General features: G+C 51.5%; 2 protein-coding genes across 27 annotated transcripts in view; both read left to right on the top strand.

Annotated features, from left to right (window-relative positions):
* Positions 1-10,333, top strand: part of TCF3 (transcription factor 3) — an 81,807-nt gene extending 71,474 nt beyond the window's left edge. For 14 of the 26 annotated variants that reach the window (XM_075038185.1, XM_075038194.1, XM_075038190.1 and 11 more), the window contains 2 exons: positions 1,509-1,653; positions 2,536-10,333. In XM_075038185.1, coding sequence (XP_074894286.1) covers positions 1,509-1,651 — 143 coding nt within the window. In that variant the 3' untranslated portion in view covers positions 1,652-1,653; positions 2,536-10,333. Of the gene's footprint in view, positions 1-712; positions 940-1,508; positions 1,654-2,535 lie in introns of all 26 variants that reach the window. The other 12 variants (XM_075038209.1, XM_075038193.1, XM_075038201.1 and 9 more) reach the window with 2 other exon arrangements.
* A 3,912-nt stretch (positions 10,334-14,245) lies between these two features.
* Positions 14,246-16,583, top strand: UQCR11 (ubiquinol-cytochrome c reductase, complex III subunit XI). The gene is made up of 3 exons (XM_075037493.1): positions 14,246-14,345; positions 15,129-15,263; positions 16,315-16,583. The coding sequence occupies exons 1-2, from the start codon at positions 14,263-14,265 to the stop codon at positions 15,247-15,249; spliced, it is 204 nt and encodes a 67-aa protein (XP_074893594.1). The 5' UTR covers positions 14,246-14,262; the 3' UTR covers positions 15,250-15,263; positions 16,315-16,583.
* The last annotated feature ends 5,248 nt before the right edge of the window (positions 16,584-21,831 follow it).

A 21,831-nucleotide genomic window follows, 5' to 3' on the forward strand; every position in this document is an offset into this window, starting at 1 on the left:
TGCTGCCAGCGGTGGAGGCTCTCCCAAAGCTCCTGACCGTGCCTGGAAAAGAAAATCACCCCCTTCCAGAGTGATTTTGGCTGTATTGAAAGACCTGGATTCAGTGTCTGCATCCAAGACCGACCCTCAGCAGCAGCCGGGGCACTTGGCTCCTGCCCCTGGTGCTGTCCCCCACCCGTAAGAGGGTGCCGGGCCAGGCTGCATCGCGCTGCTGCAGCACAGCTGCCCGAAACGCCTTCACTGGTAGGATTTTGCTGCAGATGGAATTTTTGAAGGAAATCTTACAAAGAGGGATTTGCTTTCTGCCAAAAAGTCTTCCTTGAGGGATGAACCTGATGCTTTTGGCTGAGACACGCCCCCCCTTGAACTTCTAGTTTTCAGCCGAAAACGAACAGGAGGGCAAAATTTTGCAGAGGGGAGAAGGTGTTGCTGTCGATACTGCATCCACTGCCCACCCTTGCCCCCGGCAGCACCCTCCAGCCCCGTGGGAGCCCAGCCCCGTGCTGGCAGCACCTTCCCGTGGCTCGCAGAGGCAACGTGCAGCCCGAATAACCCGGGCCGCTCCAGGAAGCGCCCAAGACGAATTGGCTTTGCAAAGTGAGGCTGTTTGAGCCGTTTCCAGTGGACACCAGAAGCACTACCAGCACGGCAACATATAGCCCCCCCCTTGGTACCACCCCCCTGACTAATCCCTGTGGTGCTATGAACCCAGCAGTACAGACGAGGCCTTGTCACTGGAGGACAAAGATCTGAGGGACCGGGAGAGGAGAATGGCCAATAACGCCAGGGAAAGGGTGCGTGTACGGGACATTAACGAGGCCTTTAAAGAACTGGGACGCATGTGTCAGATGCACTTAAAAACGGACAAAGCACAGACCAAACTGATCATCCTACAGCAAGCGGTGCAGGTCATTCTGGGCCTGGAGCAGCAAGTACGAGGTATGGTAACAGCTGGCAGGTGCCTTTCGGGGCTTTTCTCTCCCCCCACGTCTCTGCGTGCGCGTGCATCTCTGTTGTGACTCCTGCTTTCGGTGCGAGGTTGTGTGTTTGCATCGCCAGCAGCACTCTGGGGTGCACCATGCGGCAGGCTGAGATTTCCAAAGCTCCGGCCCGGGGTGGATTCGAGGCCACTCTGTCCATCTCCCCTCATGCTTAATGGGAATTTGGCACCTGGATCCCATTAAGCAGCTTTGGAAAACTCAGTCCTCAACTCTCAGAGCTGGCTGAAGCACTTGGGGTTTTCTGTAAGCAAGCACATGTTTAAATTGGCATGGTGTTTCAGCTGGGCATGGGGTTTTGCTCTAGCAGGGGTCCGGCCAAGTTACTGCAGCCACTGCAAGGAGCGGCAAGCAAAGAGCAGCTTGCACTGAGGTTGTTTCCTCGCATGGTCCCGCGTGTCTGTCCTGGGACTCTGTCCTCGCTCTCTCTTTCGGATGCTGCTGCCGTGCGTGATGCTGTTTGCCCAAACTGAGGTTGCTTCCCTCCTTCCCTTGCTGTTTTTGGCATAGAGCGCAATCTGAACCCTAAAGCAGCCTGCTTGAAGCGTCGGGAAGAGGAGAAAGTGTCCGGAGTAGTAGGAGATCCCCAGATGACACTTTCAGCTTCACATCCTGGTCTAGGAGATGGTCACAACCCTGTTGGACACATGTAAAGGTATCGTCCCCCGCCCTGTGATCCCAGCACCCCACTGCGGGTCCAATCCGTGGCCGACGCGCACTGCTCTGCTTTGGCTGCTCAGCCCCACGCGTTCGGCACCAGCCAATGTCTTTCTTAATTTTACCTTAAGTAAATGACTTGCACATGCATGTTGTTTGATCCTCCATGGACACCCAAAGCCTCTGCCCTGCCGGAGAGGTGCAGCCCCATAGCCGGCACAGAGGATTTTGGTGCTCTCACCACCCCAAGCAAGTTCAGCTCTGCTCTGCACCTCCCAGCCCTGCCCCAGTTGGCTACTGGAAACCAGCAACTCCTTTGCGTGGTGGCCCCGTGGGAAGGAATGAGCAGGTCCCAGAAATGCCAAGAAAGACACAGATGGTGACATTTCCTCAGCGAGACCGCGGCAGGCACAGGCTCTGCTGGGCAGTCCCCATTTTTAAGGGAACCCTGTGCTTGGCCAGGAGTAGCTGAGCCTGTTTGACCAAATGGTGCAGGGATGTCGGTGGGGGATTGAGCAGATCCAGGAGCGGTGGATCGGAGGCTGACCCCGTCAGCGAGGCTCCCCTATGCAGGGCTGCAATGCCTCAGCCCGTAGCCCCCACGTGCCCCAGAGCGCATGGAGGGGCCGTGGTCCCGCGACGTCCCCTGCGCCGGTGGGTGCCTGGGGCCGCCCTGAAAAATAAAGGCAAAGCCAGTGTCTTGGCAGAATAGCGAGCTCATGTCTCAGCTCCGCTGCAGCCACATGAAGCCCTTGGGGCTGACTTCTCCTGCGGGGACGAGGCTGCGGTAGGGGGGCTTGCGGCCCCCCCACGCAAGGAGCAGAATTTTATTCTCATTTGGGTTTCTCTCACTTCAGGCTTTTGTTTTTTTTATTTGTAGATCTTTTTGTTCCTCTGGATACAGAGATCTGTAGGAAGAAAACCCTTGGTGTGACCTGCAACCTTCTCGAATCATAAACTTTAGTACTGCTAATACTGACACACGTGGACGGATCCTAGCATGACGTAAGGGGTGGAAAAAACACTTTGTCAAAAACAAAACGAAAACAAAAAAATTGCCTTAAGTATAAAGTGCAGAACAGTCAATACATATCACTCAGTTAGGAGGGGGTGGCGTGTTCTCTTGGCTTGTTCACAAGCAGCCAGCAGCAAAATTGTGCCTAAGCTTGATATTTCTTTTTTAAAAAAAAAGAACATTAGTTATGAGATTTTTTATGTAGAACAAATAGCAATGCCTTTTGGTTTTTTTAGCTTCTTTTGCATATGTTTTGTAAGCAACGAAAAGAATTTTTTTTTGTATAAAAAAAAATGTCTTGTACCCCACGCTTTTCTGCTGCTGTTTCTATAGTTAACGTTGCATCTTTAGGATCAACCAGAATATTAAAATTGTATTAAGAGAGACTGGATATAAAGAGAGGAATTCTCAGATTCGGCTCTGAAAGCCACTAAAAGCGAATGTAGCCACAGCGAGGGGATGTTCTTCCTTGCCTGGCTTGTACCTTCCATTATAAAAAAACAAACTCACTCATGTGCTGAATTCACCATCTCTTTGCTTTGGCCACTTCTGATTTGGGAAAAGGAAGTTAAACAGCAAAGCAAGTTGCAGCAGTATCCCTCAGCGGTGCTCCCGCTCCTCCCGGGAGCTGACCGAGGTCCATCGAGGGTCTCTGCAAGATTTGCTTTTACTCCTGGAGGATCCCGGAGGCCGCAGTCCCATCTGGGAGAGGAGGTGCCCCACGGCTGTCCCGGAGCGTCGTGATGGGGAGGACGAGCTGCCAGGAGAGAGCAGGTTTTGGGGGGTGGAAGAGAACCAAGGGACTAGGGCGCTTTCAAGGTAAGCAAAGAAGCAACACGGATGCAAGAGGAAACCCCAGGGTGGACGAAAGCACCTCTTGCCCACACGTCCGAGCAAACGCCCGCTGTCAGAGGCGCTTCCAGGGGCAGTGCTGAACAAAGGCAAACTGAACAAAGCTGGAGGACTGGGAAGAGGTGGACAGAGCAAAGGCAGCACCGGGACTCCGTGTCCAGTGACCTTGCAGCAGATGGACCCGCAGACGCTGGTGGCAGGCAGCAGAGCCCAAGATGGCAGGGAGTGAGGCAGCAACCCGGCACGTGCGCTCACTCCAGCCCTCAGCAAGCTGCGACTGGCAGCAAGATCCCCGTCTCCACGCAGCTTCTCCCCGCGCTGGAGCCACCAGCATTGGAAGTGCAAAACGCTGCAGGTTTTGGGGAGAGGGGTGGTTTCACACCCTGCCTTCAACCACTGTCATATCTCCAAAGCATCCTTGGAGGCAAACTCAGCTCGGCATGCTGCCCAGCTTGCCATGGGGATGCAAAGTAGCTTCTGTCACTTGCACGTGGGCTCCTCTCTCTGTGCTGGAAAGAAAGGGAGCAGCAAGCACCCATTCTGCGTGAGATGCTTCAGCAGCCAAGCTGGGCCAACGATTCCTTCGCTCCGAGGGCTCCCCAATGTCACTCCAGACCACTCCGGTGTGCTCAGGAGGAGGAAGACCCGCAGCAGCCCCACCGTGTGGCAGGGTGCCCCGGAGGTGCGGGAGCAAATGAAGAGCTGCTCGGCAGTGCTGAGCTGCAGCAGCTGTGCTGCAGCTGGCAATGGAAAAGCGTCCACTGGGAATTTATTCTTGTTTCTTCCCTCTCCTTCCCCTTCTGAAACATTTTGTGCCCGGTTCTTCCCAGCTCTGCAGGCAGACGGGGTCAGTTCTCCAGCGCGATGTTAAATCCCATCTCAGCAGTGTCTGTAATGCTCTCGGACTGGGGCCAGCTGCTGCCCAGATCTGCCTGGCAGAGCCCCGTCAGGCAGGTTAGTTCACAGGGCATGGGTGCTGGCCTGGAGGGGACATGGGGACAGCGAGTACAGTAGGACCCCTGGCAGCAGGGTCCATGTCTCCCCTCTGCTTCTCTGGCCTGTGCTTCTGGGGAAGATGTATTGCTTTGGCACAGGGAAAGCGAAGGACTGGCGAACAGGATTAGGTCCTGTGGTACTTCCTAGCAAACCCAGGCTTTGGCATAACCTCCTGGTGCTCCTCTGTGCTCATAGCTATGCTTTGTGCTCCAGCAAAGCCTGCTGGAAATGCTCAGGATATTGCTTCTCTCTCACCTACACCCACGTACCATGGGCTCAGCCCCTGTAGCATCTCAGAGAGGAGCCACTTAAAAGTGCCGAAGCAGTATGGGACCATCTTCCCCTGCTGCCCCTGGCACTGGTACTGCCCTGGGACTCTGCAAGGTCTAACCATAGCTCTGAGGCTTTTGGGTGCTCCTGGCTTTCCCTGTCCACAGCCTGCTGCTTCCACCATTGCTTCTGTATGGTGAGACCTGAGACCACAGCAGCCTCCAGTGCTGTCCCTGGGAAGGCCAGGAAAGGCCAGCGGCTGTGGTCCCTGCAGCCCAGGAATACACATTCTTCTGGTCTGTGTCAACAGACATGTTTCAGCCTAATTAGCTCGTCAGGTTATGACAGTCTTCCCTCCCTTGGGTTCTTCTGCCTGCTTAAGCACTGGGCAGCGTGAGACAGATGAGGTTTTCCTCCATGTGTGACAGCCTTGCCCCTGTGGAGCAGCTCCCTTGCAGCAAAAGCCGTGTCTTCCTGTAGCATCCTGCCGAGTTGGGTTGTGTTTCAAATGCTAGAGCGAGTTCAGTTTGGAGATGGTAAAACATGCAGGGAGGGGGCAGTGCGCCTCCGTAACCCCCCAGTCGGGTCCAAATGCTCAGACAACCCCGATTCGTGCTCTGGGGTAGGAATTGGGGACTCATCGGCTGCTTTCTGTAGCCTGTAAGAGGCTGCTTCATCCCTCAAGTGTTTCTGCCTCATCAGTAGGACGGTGCTGGGGCTGGCAGGGCACTCACTGCTCGGGGTTTTTTGCTGGCTCAATGCCACTGCCCCAGGACCGGGGAGGGATGGAGCAATGTCCCAGCCCTGGCAAGCTTGAAACCGTACAAAAAAATTAAAAAGTGCTTCCCCAACACTTTGATTTTGCAACAAGAATTTGAGGTGGCAGTCATGTACAACTGGATTTAAAGAAAAGAGACTGTAGATAAGAAAATCCAGAAACTCAACAAAATTGGAAATTTGAGAAGATTTGTGATTGGTTCAAAATTTTGCTGAACTCCTTCATCCCCTCCAAGTCCTGACTGATGCTCTGCAGGCCAGTGGGGACTCCTGATGAGACAGAGCCTTTCCCATCATCCCCAAACTACCAGGCATTGCAACAGAGGTGGAGCTTTTCACCTGCGTTGAGGAGGTTTAGATGCTGTTTTCTTGACAGCAAAACCAGCTAACTTCCTTGGCAAGGCTTGGATGAAGGTCGTCGAGCATAAACCCCTGGTGCCAGGGTTTGGAGGAGATCTTGGTTCCTCCAGCAGGAAAGCGCAGTGTCAGGGGCTGGTAGTGCTGTGCCTGGGAGCTGCCTGGATGGCACAGGGTGCTTTGTGTGCCGTCGCGCTTGCTGCCTGCATCAGCCTAGTGCAGCCTCAGTGGCATCTCTGCTTTCCAGGTGCATAGGGAGCAATTGTGGAGTGCAGCAAGGAAAAATTACTTTGGCTTGCTAGTGTGTTTGGCTCAGTGTGAACGTGGTGCCTGTAACCTGCCAGGGAAAGTGGCTTTTCTAAAAATGAGCACTGTCAAGTGCTGTGCCCAAAATACCACCAGGCTAGCCCTGAAATAGCGGCCTGTTGCAATGAAGTCTCGTCTTTAGGTGTCATGGTCAAAGAGGGCCAGGGTCTGCACCCTCCCCAGCCCACAGCTCTGCTGGCATTCAACTGTGCGATCTTACAGATCACTTTTCTCCCCAAACTTGCTTCTCTGCCTGTCTGCATGTCCCTCGTGCCAGTGGTCCTGCAAAGAGAGGTGTCACAGATGGGTGACACGCTGCAGGGTGGCATTCAGTTTTCTGCTTCCTCTCTCAGCCTTGCATGCATGGGTTCTCCTGGGCTGCATGCACCTCACCGTCGGGGGCCACACAGCCCCCACAAAGCTTCCTTTGTCAGATAGGGAATCGGGAGAGGCTGCCTTCCCCCGTGTGCATTTTCTAGTTTCTCTTTTCTCAGGCTGCAGTAGCTGAGCTGTATTGCGGTCAAACAGGAGAACTGGGGTCTCAGGCATACAGCTGCGATGGGACACTTCTTGTGTGGCAGGGCCAGCCGCTGGGGTGCAGTCCGTGGGTCCCTAGCCCAAGGGATCTCCTCTTTCCTCCCTCTCAAGCAGCCCCCTGCCTACCTGCACATCCTGCCTGAGAGCTGTGCTGGGGAGTGTCTGGAATCCAGTTTATTAACAGTAAAAATTGCAGATTTTTGTTCTTTCTCCCTCTTCACCTGCTTTCGCCCCAGAGCAAAACAGCTGCACTCTCCCAGAGACTGCACCTTTATGGTCTCGTACCGACTCAGCATCAATGGGAGGCAGTGGCAGTCTGCCTGCTCCTGCTCGCAACCCCGCAGCCGCTGCCAGCACACCCCGGGGAGCAAAATTCCAGCTAACCCCTGGTTTGGCAGTCACTCCCCTGCCTGTGACCTGCCAGTCAGACCTACTCACAGCCAAGCAACTGCCTGGCTTGAGTTCAGCTCCAGCTCTTTGCCAACATTTCCTCGGGCTCTCTGCTCCCCTGCTTTTAAAGCTTGCACTGGTATCCTACAGAGGTGTGTTGGCAGGAGGGACGGGACCTGGGACATCTGAATCCCAGTCTGTGCCCCTCCTGTCTGCACTGAGCTCCAGCCGGGGAGCAAGGGGATCAGCAGTGCCTGGACAGATGGTTTGCAGGTATCAGGGCAGTCAAGTTAGCTGGGCACCCCAAGATCCCACATCTGGCTGTTGGGAGCAGGTCCATGCCAGCCCCATGTGCTGGGGTCAACTTGCTGCCCCTTCCCTGGGTGCCATCACTCCAGGGCTAAGGGTCTGGCTGCTTTGCAATTGGGGTTTTTGCCCCCTCCAGCAGAGAAATGCAGAAGTGTGATGTGAAACCTCCCCAGCTGTGACTTCAGTGAATGGCTTTTTCCCCTAGCCCATGTGTCAGTGATGAGCCGGTTTCCTAGAGGTTTTGCACTTGCTGCCCAGTAGCGATTGAACAGGAAGGACAGAATCAGGCTGGGATTTCCCCAGGAGTCTGCAATTTCAGGTTCAGTGCAGAAACCACTCTCAAAGGTCCTTTGCGTCTCACGTGTGTACCTGCTAAAGCCAGCAGAGCCTTTGGGCCCTGGGCCCTTGCTGGGCGATTCAGCGCATCCTCCCCCTCAGCAGGTGAAGGTGGCCTTGAGAAACAGGAGGCTTTTGAAACCCCCCAAACCCCTGCATCCCTTAGCTTTGCTTCCATGAGGAGGCTGCCATCTTCAGTGCCAGTGGAGCCCATGGTCCTCTTGCAGGCCCAGCTGTGTGCTGTGCTTGTGACTCTGGGCTAGCTTCACTTTCAGCAAGCCCCTGGCTTGGGGTTTTAGAAAGGAGCTGAGGATGGGGAGGTGAAGCAAAGCTAGTACCGGAGTTGGGCCAGGACAAGCCATCAGCCCCAGAGGTGCAGTGCTGGCTAACCTAGAGCAAGCCGTGGCCACTAGATTCCCCTGTTCCTGCTCGACACCAGCAATAGCAAGACCTGTTTTCCATACCACAAGCTTGCACAAGGTCTTTGCCCTGTTAAATCCTATGCAACCCCCTCTCCTCTCCCCCAGGGCTCTCCAGGTCCCATCCCAGCCCGTTCTTTCTGTTCTGGTCCATTACTACCAAGTTCCCGCTCCCTCCTGCTCTCAAGGTCCGGCTTCATTTCTAGCAGCTCCAAAAGCGTTTCAAGACCTGTGCCCTGAAGCTGGGCGGGTGGGAGGTGTAAATGAGGGGTGAGACTGCAGGAACACCCCTTCCAACTCACGCTGCAGGAGCCGAGCACTGAATTGGAGGGGGCAAGGCCTGGTCCCAGGGCTCCTCTGTGCACCCTTCACCCTCCTGTGCCTTCTGCTCAATGCTTGGTGGCTCGCTACCAGCGTCCTTCATCTTGCACCATATCCCCCAGTACCGCTGAATGGAGAAGCTGCGTCCCACCTTGCTGCTGCCTGGCTCTATGGACTGCTCTATTAATGCCTGGCTTGGCTTGGCTGATCTTCAACTGCCTCAAGCCTGGAGTTGTGTTTTCCTCCCTCCTGCGCTCCCTAATCTCTCCAGCCAGCACCTCCGAGCTATTTCCCTTCATGCACGGCCACCGTGGATTTCTTTGCAGTGGGGCAGAGCCATGCCGCTAGCTGCCCATCCGCTGGGGCGGAGGCGGGAGGATCTGGGAGGTGGATGCTGCAGGTCAGTCCTGCGGCATGGCTGCCCTCTCCCTGCCCCGCTGCCCTTGAGGCAGGTGTGGGGGGACCTGGTGCTCTGTGCAGAGCGTTTGATCTTCAGGGCGATTCACCCCTTCTGGAGAGCTGGCAGCTGCAGTGCCTTTGCCTGTGGGACTCCCGCGTGAGACGACCATGGAGGTGGTCTTTGGTTAGGAGGGCGGTGCAAGCTGCAGGTGTCCTTTCTGCCAAAACTTCTGCGTCCATCTTGCATCCCGCCCTCGGGGGCAAGAGGCAGCCCTACCATGGTCTCCATGGCGGTATCTCTGTTCCTCTGCTTTTGTATGCCTCTTGCTCCTCAGGTCTTGCAATACCCACCCTGGTCCAGCCAAGCACCCACCGCATTGGAAGGAGAGGGAATAAAACTCAACGCCGTGTTATGTGTTGGCACAGTGCAGCTGTGGGCACCAGTACAGGAGAGCAAAGGGGTTTTTCCTTCAAAATGGGGTGTCCCGGGTACCGAGGCCTTTTGCCGAAGAGCATCCCTGTGCCCTGCATCCCTGGGCTGTGCCTGGGGAGCCGTGGAGCTCCCCGCAGCAGCTCCTGCAGCAGCGAGCTGGGGACACCGCGGTTCCCCCTTGCCGGTGCCACGTCTTCCCAAATCACTTGAAACCCACCAGCTTTTGAGCAAACCTTGTAACCTGGGGCCTCTCGGGGAGGGAAGGAGCCGTAGGAAGCTGTGCGCCCTCCTGCCAGTGGTGGTTAATTTGCCGGGAGATGAGAAAGACGCGCCTGGTGAAGCGGAGCAGGGGTGACCCCAACCACACGCTTGGACCTTTTCTATGGAGGGCTCCAGCTCGTTGGGGAAACGAAGCGTTACTGGGTTGCTCTTTTCTATATATTTTTGTAGGAGGGGGGGTGGGAGAGCAGATGGGAGATGCCTGCGGAAGTTGTTTATTTTTAACCCCGTAGAAAGTTTTTGGTTTTGGTTTTGGTTTTTGGCCTTTAAAAAAATGGTCCTTGCTTTTGATGTTTATGCTGCCTACCTGTAAATCCAGATGTACTTAAGTGGCTGAAATCCTTGTTCTTAAATCAGATACACATTATAGTTTTGAACTATATATATAGTAAATATATATATATATATGCCTAACCCAGCAAAAAAAAAAAAAAATAAAGTATTTGGGGGTGGGGAAATGCATTGTTCTTTGAAATGAATCACAATTGGGGGATAAAATTGTGTTTCTGAGTGCCTCAAGATATGAATTGTTTTCATTTTTTTAAATAATTTTATACAAGTGTCAAAACAGCTGGCTGGATTATTTGGAATTTTTAAATAATCCTAACTTTTTTAAAGTAGATTTTGAGAACTGTCCTGTATATAACAGTAATGTAGCAATAAATGTGACATTTTATAACAATATTACCTTTTTTCCCCATATCTGTCTTTCAGATGTTGTATACCTATGAACAAAAAGTTGTAATAAAGGTTTTACCTTGTACTAAAAAAAAAAGAAGAAGAAAGAAAAGACAAGATAGGTTTTCAGACACTGTCCACTTACTCTCTGTTCTGTGCTCTGGGCACAGGTCCTACCCACCCAAATCAGCACTGTGGTGCAGCCTGTATGCAGCCTCCAGAGAAGGTTTCCAGTGCTGCCCATCACCATGGGATCTGGGCACATTCCCCAGCAGCCATCGGAAATGCCTGGGCAGACATGTGGGTGCTGGGGTCTCCCTGTTGCAGCACAGCTTCTCCTGTAGCTCTGCTGTGGTCAGTGGGGTCCCCTGCCACCTTTCCAGGGTGCTGTTCTCGTGGGGCAGTGTGTGTTTTATCCCAGGTTACACGTGGCAGGGATCTCATCTTCATTTCTATTGCTGGAAAGATTTGTGTTGGGAATGCAGCCCCTGCCTGGCTAGAAGGAGGGGATGTCAGAGCACGGCTGTTGCTTCTTTGCCTCTGCCCTGCCCTGGGGAGCACCCAGTGAGGGCGGTACCGGCAGGATGCAAGCTGGAAATGAGGTCAAACGCACCCAGCCCATACCAGGAGCCCAGCATCGAGTGGTAATGAGGGAGACAACATGGCAGAGTGTTTAAGAGGGCTTAAACCCTGCAAGAATGGGCTGGATCCAGCACTGGGAGACAGCCCAGCCTTGTAGGTTCTCACCCTCCCAGCCTCGTCCGTGGGGTGAGGCTATGCCCTGGCTGGGCTGAATCATATGGTCTCTCTCTCTGTCACTCTCTGCCAAGGGCCCAGCCCCAGCATTTTCAAACCCACTGCTGCACTGTGCTGCCCAGCCGGGCTCTCCCTGCCCTCCTCCTCCAGGCTTCTCCAGGCAGGTCCCTGATGTGTTGCCCCTCCAATCAGCAGGTATTTCCCCAAATCGTCATAGCCTCCACTGTTGTGGTTTCAATGGTTGGGTTAGCCCTCCACCACCAGCTCGCTCAGCACGTTAGTGACTGCCTTTTGGGGAAAACGGAGTTGCAGCAGCTACATCCAGGAGCACTGAGCCCTCGCAGACCCTCTCCGAGCCCCTGGTTCCAAAGAGGAGATGCTGCCTGCAAGCAGCCCTCCTTTCTCAGGTTTGCTGCATGTGTTTCTGCTGTGCTGCTCCAGCATGGGGCTTGTCTACGTAGGGCCAAGCAGGAAAACCAGTCCAAATTAACCGAATGGTGGGAGTGGCTATTGCAGTAAATTTCGTTAAATTTCATTGAGCCCTGGCTGTCCATCTCTCAGCAGCAAGCAAGCTCTGAAGTAGTGCACTGTCCTTCCTGAGCTGCACCGAGTGCATCAAATGATAGTCCTTTCAATACTGTGTCTCCTTGTCTGGGCTGATGTGCCTCACCTCATCCTCTTTGCCTTCCTCCTCACAGGGGTTGTTTCCAGTGTGCTGTCACACAGAAGAACTAGTTCAGCCTTGGGGGTTGCATTGCCATGTGGCCAGGGCCTGTGCTGGGCCTGTTTGCTCTTCTCCCTTGAGCTGGCTAAAAGCCTGGGCAGGCCCAGATAAGCCAAACTGTTGAAAGACACCAAACGCCTTGGTTATTGAGAAATTTGAGATGTGAGCTGCCAGGCCAGGGGGTGATGCACATCCTCAGGGTGAGGAGGGGAGCCACCCACCCCTATCTGGACAAGGAAGGGTGGAGGACCAAGAAACCAAGGTTGTAGCAGATCCAGACAAGGGAGAAATGTGTGCTTGGGAGCAAGGCTGCAGCTTGTAAGATGGATGCCCAGAGATGCACAAGGCTGAAGGTAAAGCTGGCAAGCCCCGGTGGCAAGAGCAGGCTTGGGCTGGGAGATGAGGTGAGGGCAGGACCAAGGAGCAATACACAGGAGTTGCTGCTGAGTGGCTGAGAGCAAATAGTTTGTCCAAGATCCAAGCAGGGGCCACCAACTGATATGGAGCTGGAGGTTCCTGGGTGAATGCTCAGAAGCATTTTCTCCCTGGAGATGAGTCAAGAGATGGGATGACACTATCAGATTCTGTGGGCAAATGTCATGTCAAAGTGGCACTGCCAGACATAGCCATGAACCGTCCTTAAAGCAAGGACAAGCTATCGCAGAGCCGTCTCCTCTTTTGGAGCAGAAAATTCCACCTCATTGCTTTAAACAGGGACTGATTTTTGTTGATGCAAGGCATCAACAGAGGCATCCTCACTTGGTCTGGTGGCCTGAGAGATACAGATTGCTTGTTCTAATGGTTGAACACAGCTTTGTGCTTTACTGTGGTGTCCCTAAGGCAGCTCTGGACAGCCAGGCTCACTGCCCTTTCTTTTCTGCTTCCAAATCTAAAATGACACCTGTGCCACAGAAGTCACCAAGAGAAGAAAGTGGCCCTCACTTTCATTAGCAGCTCACCTTCAGGAGTCAGGCTTTGGAGGTGTAGCTGTCCTTACTGCGGTGTGAACATTCTCCCAACAGCTAAAAGGAGTTTCTGCAGGGAAGGAGCAAGCATGGTGTTGCAGCATGGTGTCCAGAGCAGACTGCAAATGCCTTTGCACAGTGCTTGAACTGTGGATGACAGCAAAATATGCTGAAAGGATGAGTTGCTAATATTGCCGTTGTTTTCTTTTAACCAGGAAATTGGTAGTATTACTGGATCCTTTCCTGTCTGCCTTGACTGGAGTAAAGCAGTAGGATACATTACCTGCCCCCCCCAACTGCCTTCAAAACCCCAACGCTTTTCTGAAGATAAACATCGAGCTGTTTTTCATTGCCTTTTGAGTTATTCTGCCTTTGTTATTAATGTGGGTTTTTTTGGCATCTAGGAAACTTTCGATGCAAAGTGAAAGCTGAGACTCTCCTGTGTGTGCATGACTCCACAGAGCCAAACAGACATTAAAAAAGCAAAACCTGTGCGGAGGCTGTTCACCAGGCTCGCTCCCCCCCACCGTACCCGTGGTAACGCAGTGGCTGTGGCGGAGGCACCGGTTTCCTGCAGGAACACACGCCACGGAGCTGCCGCCTGACTTCCTCATGCACCAGCTGGTGCGTGGGCAGCGGGGAAACAGCTCGCAGAAATGAACCCAAAAGTCTGCATGGTTCAGCAACCCGTGTCGCCCTGCTGGCACCGAGGCAGAGAAACACTTGAACCATCGGTATGAAATGTGATGTTGAGTCCGGCACGCAAAGGGCTGATAAAACAGTTGTTCTGCGCCCTGGTGACAAAAGGCAGGGGCTGGATTTTTTTTGCAACAGGTTCCGCTCTGTGAATCTCGGCTCTTGGCAGCCAGCGCAGGGTGTGAGGGCAGACAATGGCTCCTGGCGTCGCTGCCCGACACCATTACTACAGGTTTGCGCAGAGGAGCATGGAAAGCGTTTGCAGCCCTGACACTTCGGCAGGCCGGCCGCAGGTTGAGTGCTTTGGGCTCCAATGTCCCCCAGGACTTTCTGCAGGTACGCAAGCAGCTGAGCTGGCTTGGAGCAGAGCCTGGAGAATGTTATGGAATTGATGGTGGATTTAGGACCCTCTGCTGAGAAAAATCTGGCTTAAAACTCCCTCTCCTGTTGGGAGAGGCTGAGCGGCAGCGACGAGGGGACTTTGCAGAGGCGCTGATGGGCACTGGGGAAACTGCCCTGGAAAGGGGCCACTTAACTCCACCACGGGGGACGAGAAGCAGTCCCAGCTCAGTGTGGGGACAGCCCATCCCCTCAGGGCTCGTATCCCCTCTCCGTGACCGGGGACGCGGCTGTGTGGCGGGCTCGGCGCCATGAGGGCCATGAGAGACAACGACCGGGGGGGCGGGCGTTGCCATGACAACGCCGCTTGACTCAGGCAGCGCCGCGGGCACTCCCGTTCAACGCGCATGCGCAAGGCCCGGGGTCCTTCGTGGTGCGGCGGCGCGGCCGCGCATGCGCGGTGGGGGTGACTTTGAAGGCGGCGGGATGCTGAGCAAGTTGGTGGGGCCGCGCTACGTCCAGCTCCTTCAGAACTGGTGAGGCCCGGCCCGGGGTTCCTCGCTCGACCTCGGTGTTCCTTCACGGTGGATCTTGGGGGCGTGGGGCGGGCCGCGGCCGGTCCCGGGGTCCACGGTGAGAGGTGCGGAGCAGGCCTCGCGTCCCTCACCGTGGACGCCGGCACTGGCCGCGGCACCCACCGCGCACCTAAGGAGCCTGAGGGGCTTCCCGAGCCCTCTCCGTTCCCCTGCGCTTTGTTCCGCCGCTTTCTGTTCCGTACGAGGTGCGCTGGGGTCGGCCCAGCGGGTGCGGAGCAGCGCCAGGGCTGGGTTTGAAGGGCTGAGAGGGGCGGACTGGGGCGGGGGGAGCGGGGGGGTCTGCCTGGCGGTGGTTTGGCAGAGGTGGATTTGGCCTCCGGATTGCTCTGGCTGTCTTCAAAGTGTCTCAGAGCTGTAAATGTTTGTCGCAGTGCCAGCGGGTGCTGCTTTGCAGGGTTGGTGAGGGAGAATGAAGCAGCCTGTGGGCCAGAATAAAGGAGACGTAAGCCATAGGAGTAGAATAGTTAAACAAATAAGTATGTGTTTTCTTAATTTGCTAATGCCCTTTTTAAATAAAAGCATATCAACCTTTCCTGTAAAATATCTTGACTGCCCTGGGGACTATTACTTTTAAGTGGATGGGAGATTCTTTCAAGGTTTCTGCCAAGCTTTTTTCTTGATTGACGTGACTTTCCCAAGTACCTTGGTAATGAGCATTTGCCAGACCTTTCACAGTGGAGAATTAATGTTGTTTACCTGCACGTGTGTGTGTCTCTATTTTAGGACTCCCACCCTCGTTACATGGGGTGGTGTAGCTGGTACTGGTTTAATATGGTTCACAGACTGGAAGCTGGTCCTTCAGTATGTTCCCTACATCAGTGGCAAGTTTAAAACTGAAGACTAAGCTTCCCTCTAATGGTAAGTTTTGTTTGTGCATCTTTTAGCTTAAGTAGTAGCACTGTGTGGATGCGACAGTTGATGTGTCCTCTTTGTCCAGGGCACAATCGTATTGTTGGTCCAAAACAGAGCTGCTCAATTTGATTGTTCAAGACTTTTTTTTTTTTTTTTAAATAAATGGGGCTTCACAGAGTGTCAGAAAGAATATTAATAAGAATATGTTTTTCAAGTGATTATTTTGCAAGCAGTGGATGTTTCACAATGTAATGTGGTTCTTTAAGGGAGTTAGGAAGATTTTTGCCTTGCGTTAAAGGATGCTGACAGGAAAAGGTCCAGAGCAAACTATAGACATCTCAATACTTTTTTTTTCTGGTCAGAATAACGGTTGCATTTAAATCTTGACAAATGAAAGTAAGATACTTGCCTTCAAGCTACAGGGTATTTTATAGGGAAATCAGTGAGTCTGGAAGTCACAAAGGAAATCATTAGTACTTTGGTAAGTCTCTTTTTCCAGAGATACATGTTGCAGTTTAAACAATTTACCATGTTTTCCGCATTTTCAAAATATGTATCATATGAATCCTTTGTGTAACCAAACGATGAGAGAAACTTCTCATGAAAGTCAGCTGCACTTGTAGCATCTTGGGTGACTGTATAGACAAGTCAGTGGAAAAGCTCTCAAGTTACGCAGAGGCAATTAAGTACTTAGTAAGGGCTTTCTTTACTTAAAAATTGTCTTAGCCAAGTAGTAGGAACATGGGTACATTCCTGAGACCACAGTGTATGTTCTCTGTTTTGAAACAAGAGCTTTGATGCGTCATTGTTCATAAATCATCTGGAAAGAGCATATTCCTCTACAGGAATAGAGAAAGAGGATGTTTCTATGGTAGCCTGTCATTCATTTCAAAGAGACTGTAGACCTGCGTGCCTGCGTTCTGGGGTGCCTGTATTGGCTTCTGTAACAGAAACTTCTGGCCTGGATCCTGGAGGCTTTTGAAATCTGTCTGTAGTGTTGGCTGCTGTAGCACTTTGCAGGAAGCACTGCTTAATGATTGCTTTGTGTTTATTGTAGGAAATTTATTGCTGGATAGAGTGTTTTGGAGCCATCCGTCCGCTGAGACCCTGCTTTGAGGTGAATTTGAAATGCCCAATACAGATTCTGCAACAGGTTGTGGTGTCCCTCTCTCTCCCATGAACAGTTGTGACCGCTGGGTTGTGAACAAATTTGACTTCACTGACCAGCCTGCCTAGTACTCTTCCTCTGATCACTTTCACGGCAGATCTTGTCCTAATGGGAGTAATTTATAAACCTGATGTACAAAATAAACCAAGTGAATGATATTTTTGGTTTTTTGTGTTACCTTCTTAGTCTACATTTTTTAGACTAGATTCCTGGTTGGGGTTATGTCTTCAGCTTGTTTGAGTGTGTGTTCTAAGGAAGGCCTGCCACGTGTTTGCCTCTTCTCCTGCTGGTTCCTCGGGCATCAGCCAGTGGCTGCTGGGATGCTATGTTTGATGAGCCTTTTGTTTGTCCTCAGGCAGTTGTTGCTCATCATTCCTAATACTGCTGTAGTTCTTGAACTATTCTTAGTGATGTGTTGATTTTAAGCTAATCGTTCCTAGATCAGTAGCAACTGTGGACTCTTGCATGCAATTAATTTTTCATAGCCAATATTGCAGAGTTTCATGGTAACACAGATTCCTGGCATTTAGTTTAAAGCAAGGTTTTCTTTCTTTTTAACATCAATTTGTGGACCCCTTAAACTGTCTGATTGGGCACACACCATTTTAAAGCTGTGTGTGCTGTCTGAAAACAGGCTAGCTTTCCTGGCTTAATCTTGGGGCTCAAGGAAGGCAGTCCACAAACCCTGGGAAGCTTTCAGTGTACCAGGGTGAAAACCAGTGGTTTAGAGAACTGCTCAGTTACTTTCTTATGTGGGTTTTGAGTAGGAAAATAATAGGTATCTAGACTTCATAGGTATATTTGTCAACTTAAATTGGTGATGAAACAACCCACTACCAGAGCCCTTTAGATGAAAAAGTTTTTAGCTGTTAGAAGAGGGAGGTACAAGGATTATTCTTGATCTCGTCTCTGCCACTAAGCCACAGCAGACGATTCAGACTTAGGGGGCAAAGTTCAGCTCTTTCCACAAAGACCAGAATTTGCAAACAAACGTATCTCTGTGTAAGAAAAGGATCACTGTTTTCTCTCTGTTTAGTGCCAAATTTCACCTCATTATGATTTTTGGCTGTAATGAAAGGTTCTAATCTCTTTAGGGAAAAATCTCAGTTGTAGTAGCTGTGCTGCTTGGGTATCACCTTCAGGGCAGAAGGCTTCTGAGTGATGTTTCTGCGGTAAACTGTTGAAAACCTGCCTTAACGGTGGCACTGTGCAGGATGCTTGAACAGCTTATTTAACAGAATAATTGCTTTAGCATTGCTTCAGCAACCTCATTGATAATTAATTGGTGGGGTGGGGAATATAATTTTTGCATGCAAAACTCCCTTTGCTGCCCTGCTACGTCCAATAGGATGGTACAGAAGCTTATGGTGTAATGGGATAACTGTGGTATTTCCTCAGTCTGTCCCAGTCCCCTGCTCCAGCAGTGCTCCTGAACTCCTGGCTGACTCCCAAAAGGCCAAAGCCACTGTGCCATGAAATGCTGAGAATAGGTTTGACCACAACAGCCCTATGCTATATACAGGGATATTGATATTGATCCATTTTCAGCCAAAATATGCCTTGAAAGTGGACATTATATTAGCCCGTACTTGCATGTCATCAGGATTGTAAGTTCAGACTTGAACAGTTAAGATTCTGTGCTCTTACTTACCTGTTTAACACGTCTAGACAGGACAGGCATAATATGCTACTGCTGACTTCAGAAATGACCTAGTTTTGTCTTGTTCCTGTGGGCGGGCGAGCCTCTGCTCCCACGGCTGGGACTGTTCTTCAGAATGTCTTGAACTGAGGGTCTGTGTTGCCCATTCGTCTAAGGACCCTGGTCTCCCCAAGTTGTCAGTCTGCAGTTCTCATTAGTGAGTTACCTTTAGCAAAGCCCCAGTGACAGCATTGTGCACAGCAGATGAGACTGGAAGATATTTAAAGGAGAAAAACATATTCAAAATACCAACTGCCTGCACAGGCAGGCCCCGCAAGAAATGTACGGACTTTGGATTTGTTTGCCCTTTAGCGATTGTTTAGCTGCTTGTTTTCTGCAGCATTTCAAATGATGGCTTTGTCTCTAATTAACCCTAGGATTAGCGTATAACTGATTTAACTTGTAGTAGTCCTCCTTCCACACGAGCAAGCACTCTTCAGAAATACTCTGTTAGAAATATCTTCTGCATAATTACTGTTCAAGTGTCACAAGTGATCTTTCTAATTTTTAATATCCTAGCATTGCCTCTTTTCTAACAGTTAATTATTTTTTAGAATGAACTAACCAAGTGTCATATACACTAACTGTGTGAACAAATTAGTTAAAAGGCAACGACCTGGCAGAGGAGGAAAAGCTTCCGCGTCAGAACCTGGAGGGTTCCACCAGAGGGCACAGTGGCGGCCAAGCTCACGGCGCTTTGGCTCTACAGAAATCAGAAAGCAGCTTCAGCTCTGGGTTAATGATGCAACTTCAAAACCGCCTCTCAGAAGAGGAAAGCTTGCACTCCTGCCTGCTCCTTCTGAGTGTCCATGCTGGCACCTCCACTTTACTTTCATCATGAAAGGTGTAAGTGGAGATGGGACAGGGAGTCATTACTGCAACCACCCCGGCACTGTCAGTCTGCTGCATTCAGCCCTTGTTGGTCTCTTCTCTTGCCGTCGTCTCGTGGAGCAGGTTTGGATTCTGTCCCTCTGCAGGGGCTGGTAGATTGGGTGCTCCCTGGCAAGTTCTGCTGTGAAATAAGCTCCTCTGTTGGGTCTGGGATATTTGGCTGCAGAGCAGAAAGCTTTCAATTAAAGTTATCTGCAGGGCTAAATGGAAGAGGTTTTTTCTGTCAGGATATCCTGTTGCTTGCTTCCATGGCTGACAACAACTGATTTTGGTGATTTTTTGGATTATCCGCTAGACCTGGAACAACATGGACTCTCTGGCAACTGAATACGCTTTCAGCTGGGGGCAATATCTGCAAGACCTTATCCTCTGTACCTTGGCAGCATTCTCAAAGGAACACTGGAATATTTTCCCTTGGGCTCAAGAGATAGTCTCTACCCAAACATTTCATGCAGTCCTAGGAGAATAAACGTCTTTCCTTTTGCAAGCTGTTGCTGCACCAGCTGTCAGTGAAAACTGATTTTCTAACTACTGTTACCCTGAGCTTGAGGTTGAGTGGATGTTTAAGAGGTCACCTTGTCCATCCCCACCCCGCAAAAGGATTCACTCCCCAGCTTTTGCAGTTTATTCTTAAAAAATGCCATTGAGGGAGATTTCACAGTCCTCTACGTGGTCTGCGTCTGTGTTTAACTTCTCAGTTTACATGTTTGGCAAAAAGAAATTCTCTCCCCTCCTGCAATACAAGCCCGGTAATTCTTTCCCTTTTACATATTTGAAGGCTATTATGAGATCTCAGCTGTTTTCTCGAGACTAAACAACCCTGGTTCTTTCCTCTTCCCTCACAGGTCATTTTGTAGACAGCTGATGATTTTCATTGCTCTCCTCTTGGCTTGCTTCCAGTCACTCCATGTCTTTCTCAAAACGCAGCACCCAAATATGGACGGCGCATCTTGCACGATCTCATTTCTCAGTGAAAGGTTCACTCTTGTTTTGTGGCTTTGATTTTAATCAGTGAAAGAGGAAACAATCAAGTGGTTAGCATGAAAGAGAGAGCTACCAGGTTGCCACCCCTGGTGCTGAGGGTCGCTCCAAACTGGTGGTTTGGAGCAGAGGGAGGAGATGTGGGCAGGACTCTACACCTGGTTTTGCTCCGAGGTGTAGTCAGCAGCGGGATGGAGTAGGTTACCTCGTGGCATTGGGGAGGGTTAGGGCTCCGCTTTCAGGTGCGCAGCACTGCAGTCTCACCCTTACTGAGTTCTGCTCCCACTTTCCCCATTTGCTGTGCTAAACAAGAGCAAACTGCATCCCTTTGTGCCTCAGTTTCCCTTTATACACTTAATTTTTAATCAAGAAGCTGTATTTCAGCACAAGTTTTTGGTTAGAATAGTATGAGTTTGGTTGGGTTGTGAGGGTTTTTTTTTTCTTTTACAAGAAAAGGAGGAAGTTTATGAAAAATACGTGTGTTTATGAAAAATAATGTGTTTTGATCAATACTGGTGATTAGAACTTTTCTGATCTGTGTGTTCAACATTGCAGGAAATAACAGCGATAGCAGGGCAACATATTTCATAAGTGCGAGCCCAGAAGGAGACAATGTTAAACACAAACCAACAAAACCAAACCCAATCCCTAGAGAGATGGAGTGCCTTCAGGGCAACAGAAAGCTCCGTATTGATTAAATTAAAGACAAAATCCCCACCGTCACATATCTTAAATATAAAAATCTTCCTGTACAAAGCAAATGCAACCCAACACCTACAGGCGCACCCGGCTCTTTGAAGTCGTTTTCAATTCCTACCCCGAGTCTGGACAACTCGCATCCCGTGCGTGGGGGACTCTGGGTTTCCTCTCGCCTGCGACGCGCGTCTCGCATCCTTCCTCGCGCTCCCTGCTGCTTTCCAAATAAGGGAGTTTGAAACAAATGAGGGAGCTGTTTTAAAAAAAAAATAAGTAAAACTACCGACAGCTTGTTGCACAGATGTGGGCTGGAGGAAGCGCTGGAAGCTCAAATAGACTAAGTAAGTTTGTCGTCAGAAGAACCGAGTGGTGGCTGGAGCTGCGCTCGCGTACGTGGCCAGGAGAGCGGCGAGCCCTGCCGACCGCCGCAGATCTGGGCGCGCTCCCACGGACGCTGCTGTTCTGAAGTCCGATGGGGATCACTTCAGGACTGCTGGTCCGTGCGGGATTCTGAACGAAACCCTATATGTCACTTGTTCGTTAAAGGAAAACTAATTGCTCTGTCTCGCTTTGGAAGGCTGCCTTGTGGCGCTCGGTGTTTTTCAGCACGTGGATGCTGTAATGGCGAGGAACATGCCGCTGCCGAAACGCAGGTGCTCGGTGGCACGTTATCCAACCGGGGTTTTCCAGGTAGATGCTAACCGGCAGCGGGAGGCAGGCACCCCTCTCCCGTGGGTACCGCAGTAGGCGACCTGGCCACCCGTAATAAGTTGTGGTTTATGCTTTTTCCTGAAAAACTTTTCATTGCTTTGTCTTCACACCGTCTCCTCCAGAGCAGATGTTCCTCCTTCTTGTTGGGTTGGGTGGGTTTTTTTTTTTTGTACGGATCTCTTTTTGGACGTTGCCCCAGGAAAAGGGGTACGGGCGCTACGCGGGGCGCTGCTCCTGATCGTGCGTGGTGAACCCAGAGAAGCCATCTCAGAAAAAAAGCCCCTCTGAGAGGGGGGGGTCTGGCAGAGCAGGCCACCTCTTCCACGCAGGGTCTCGGGTGGTAACGCCGGGACGCGGACTGCCTCTGGTGGGGCTGTGTGCCCGACCCCCACGTCCTGGCGGGTCGCTCTCCAGCCCCGCGTCCCGGG

This window comes from Buteo buteo, chromosome 10 (assembly GCF_964188355.1).
Source record: "Buteo buteo chromosome 10, bButBut1.hap1.1, whole genome shotgun sequence".
In the NCBI taxonomy this organism is placed as follows: Eukaryota; Metazoa; Chordata; class Aves; order Accipitriformes; family Accipitridae; genus Buteo; species Buteo buteo.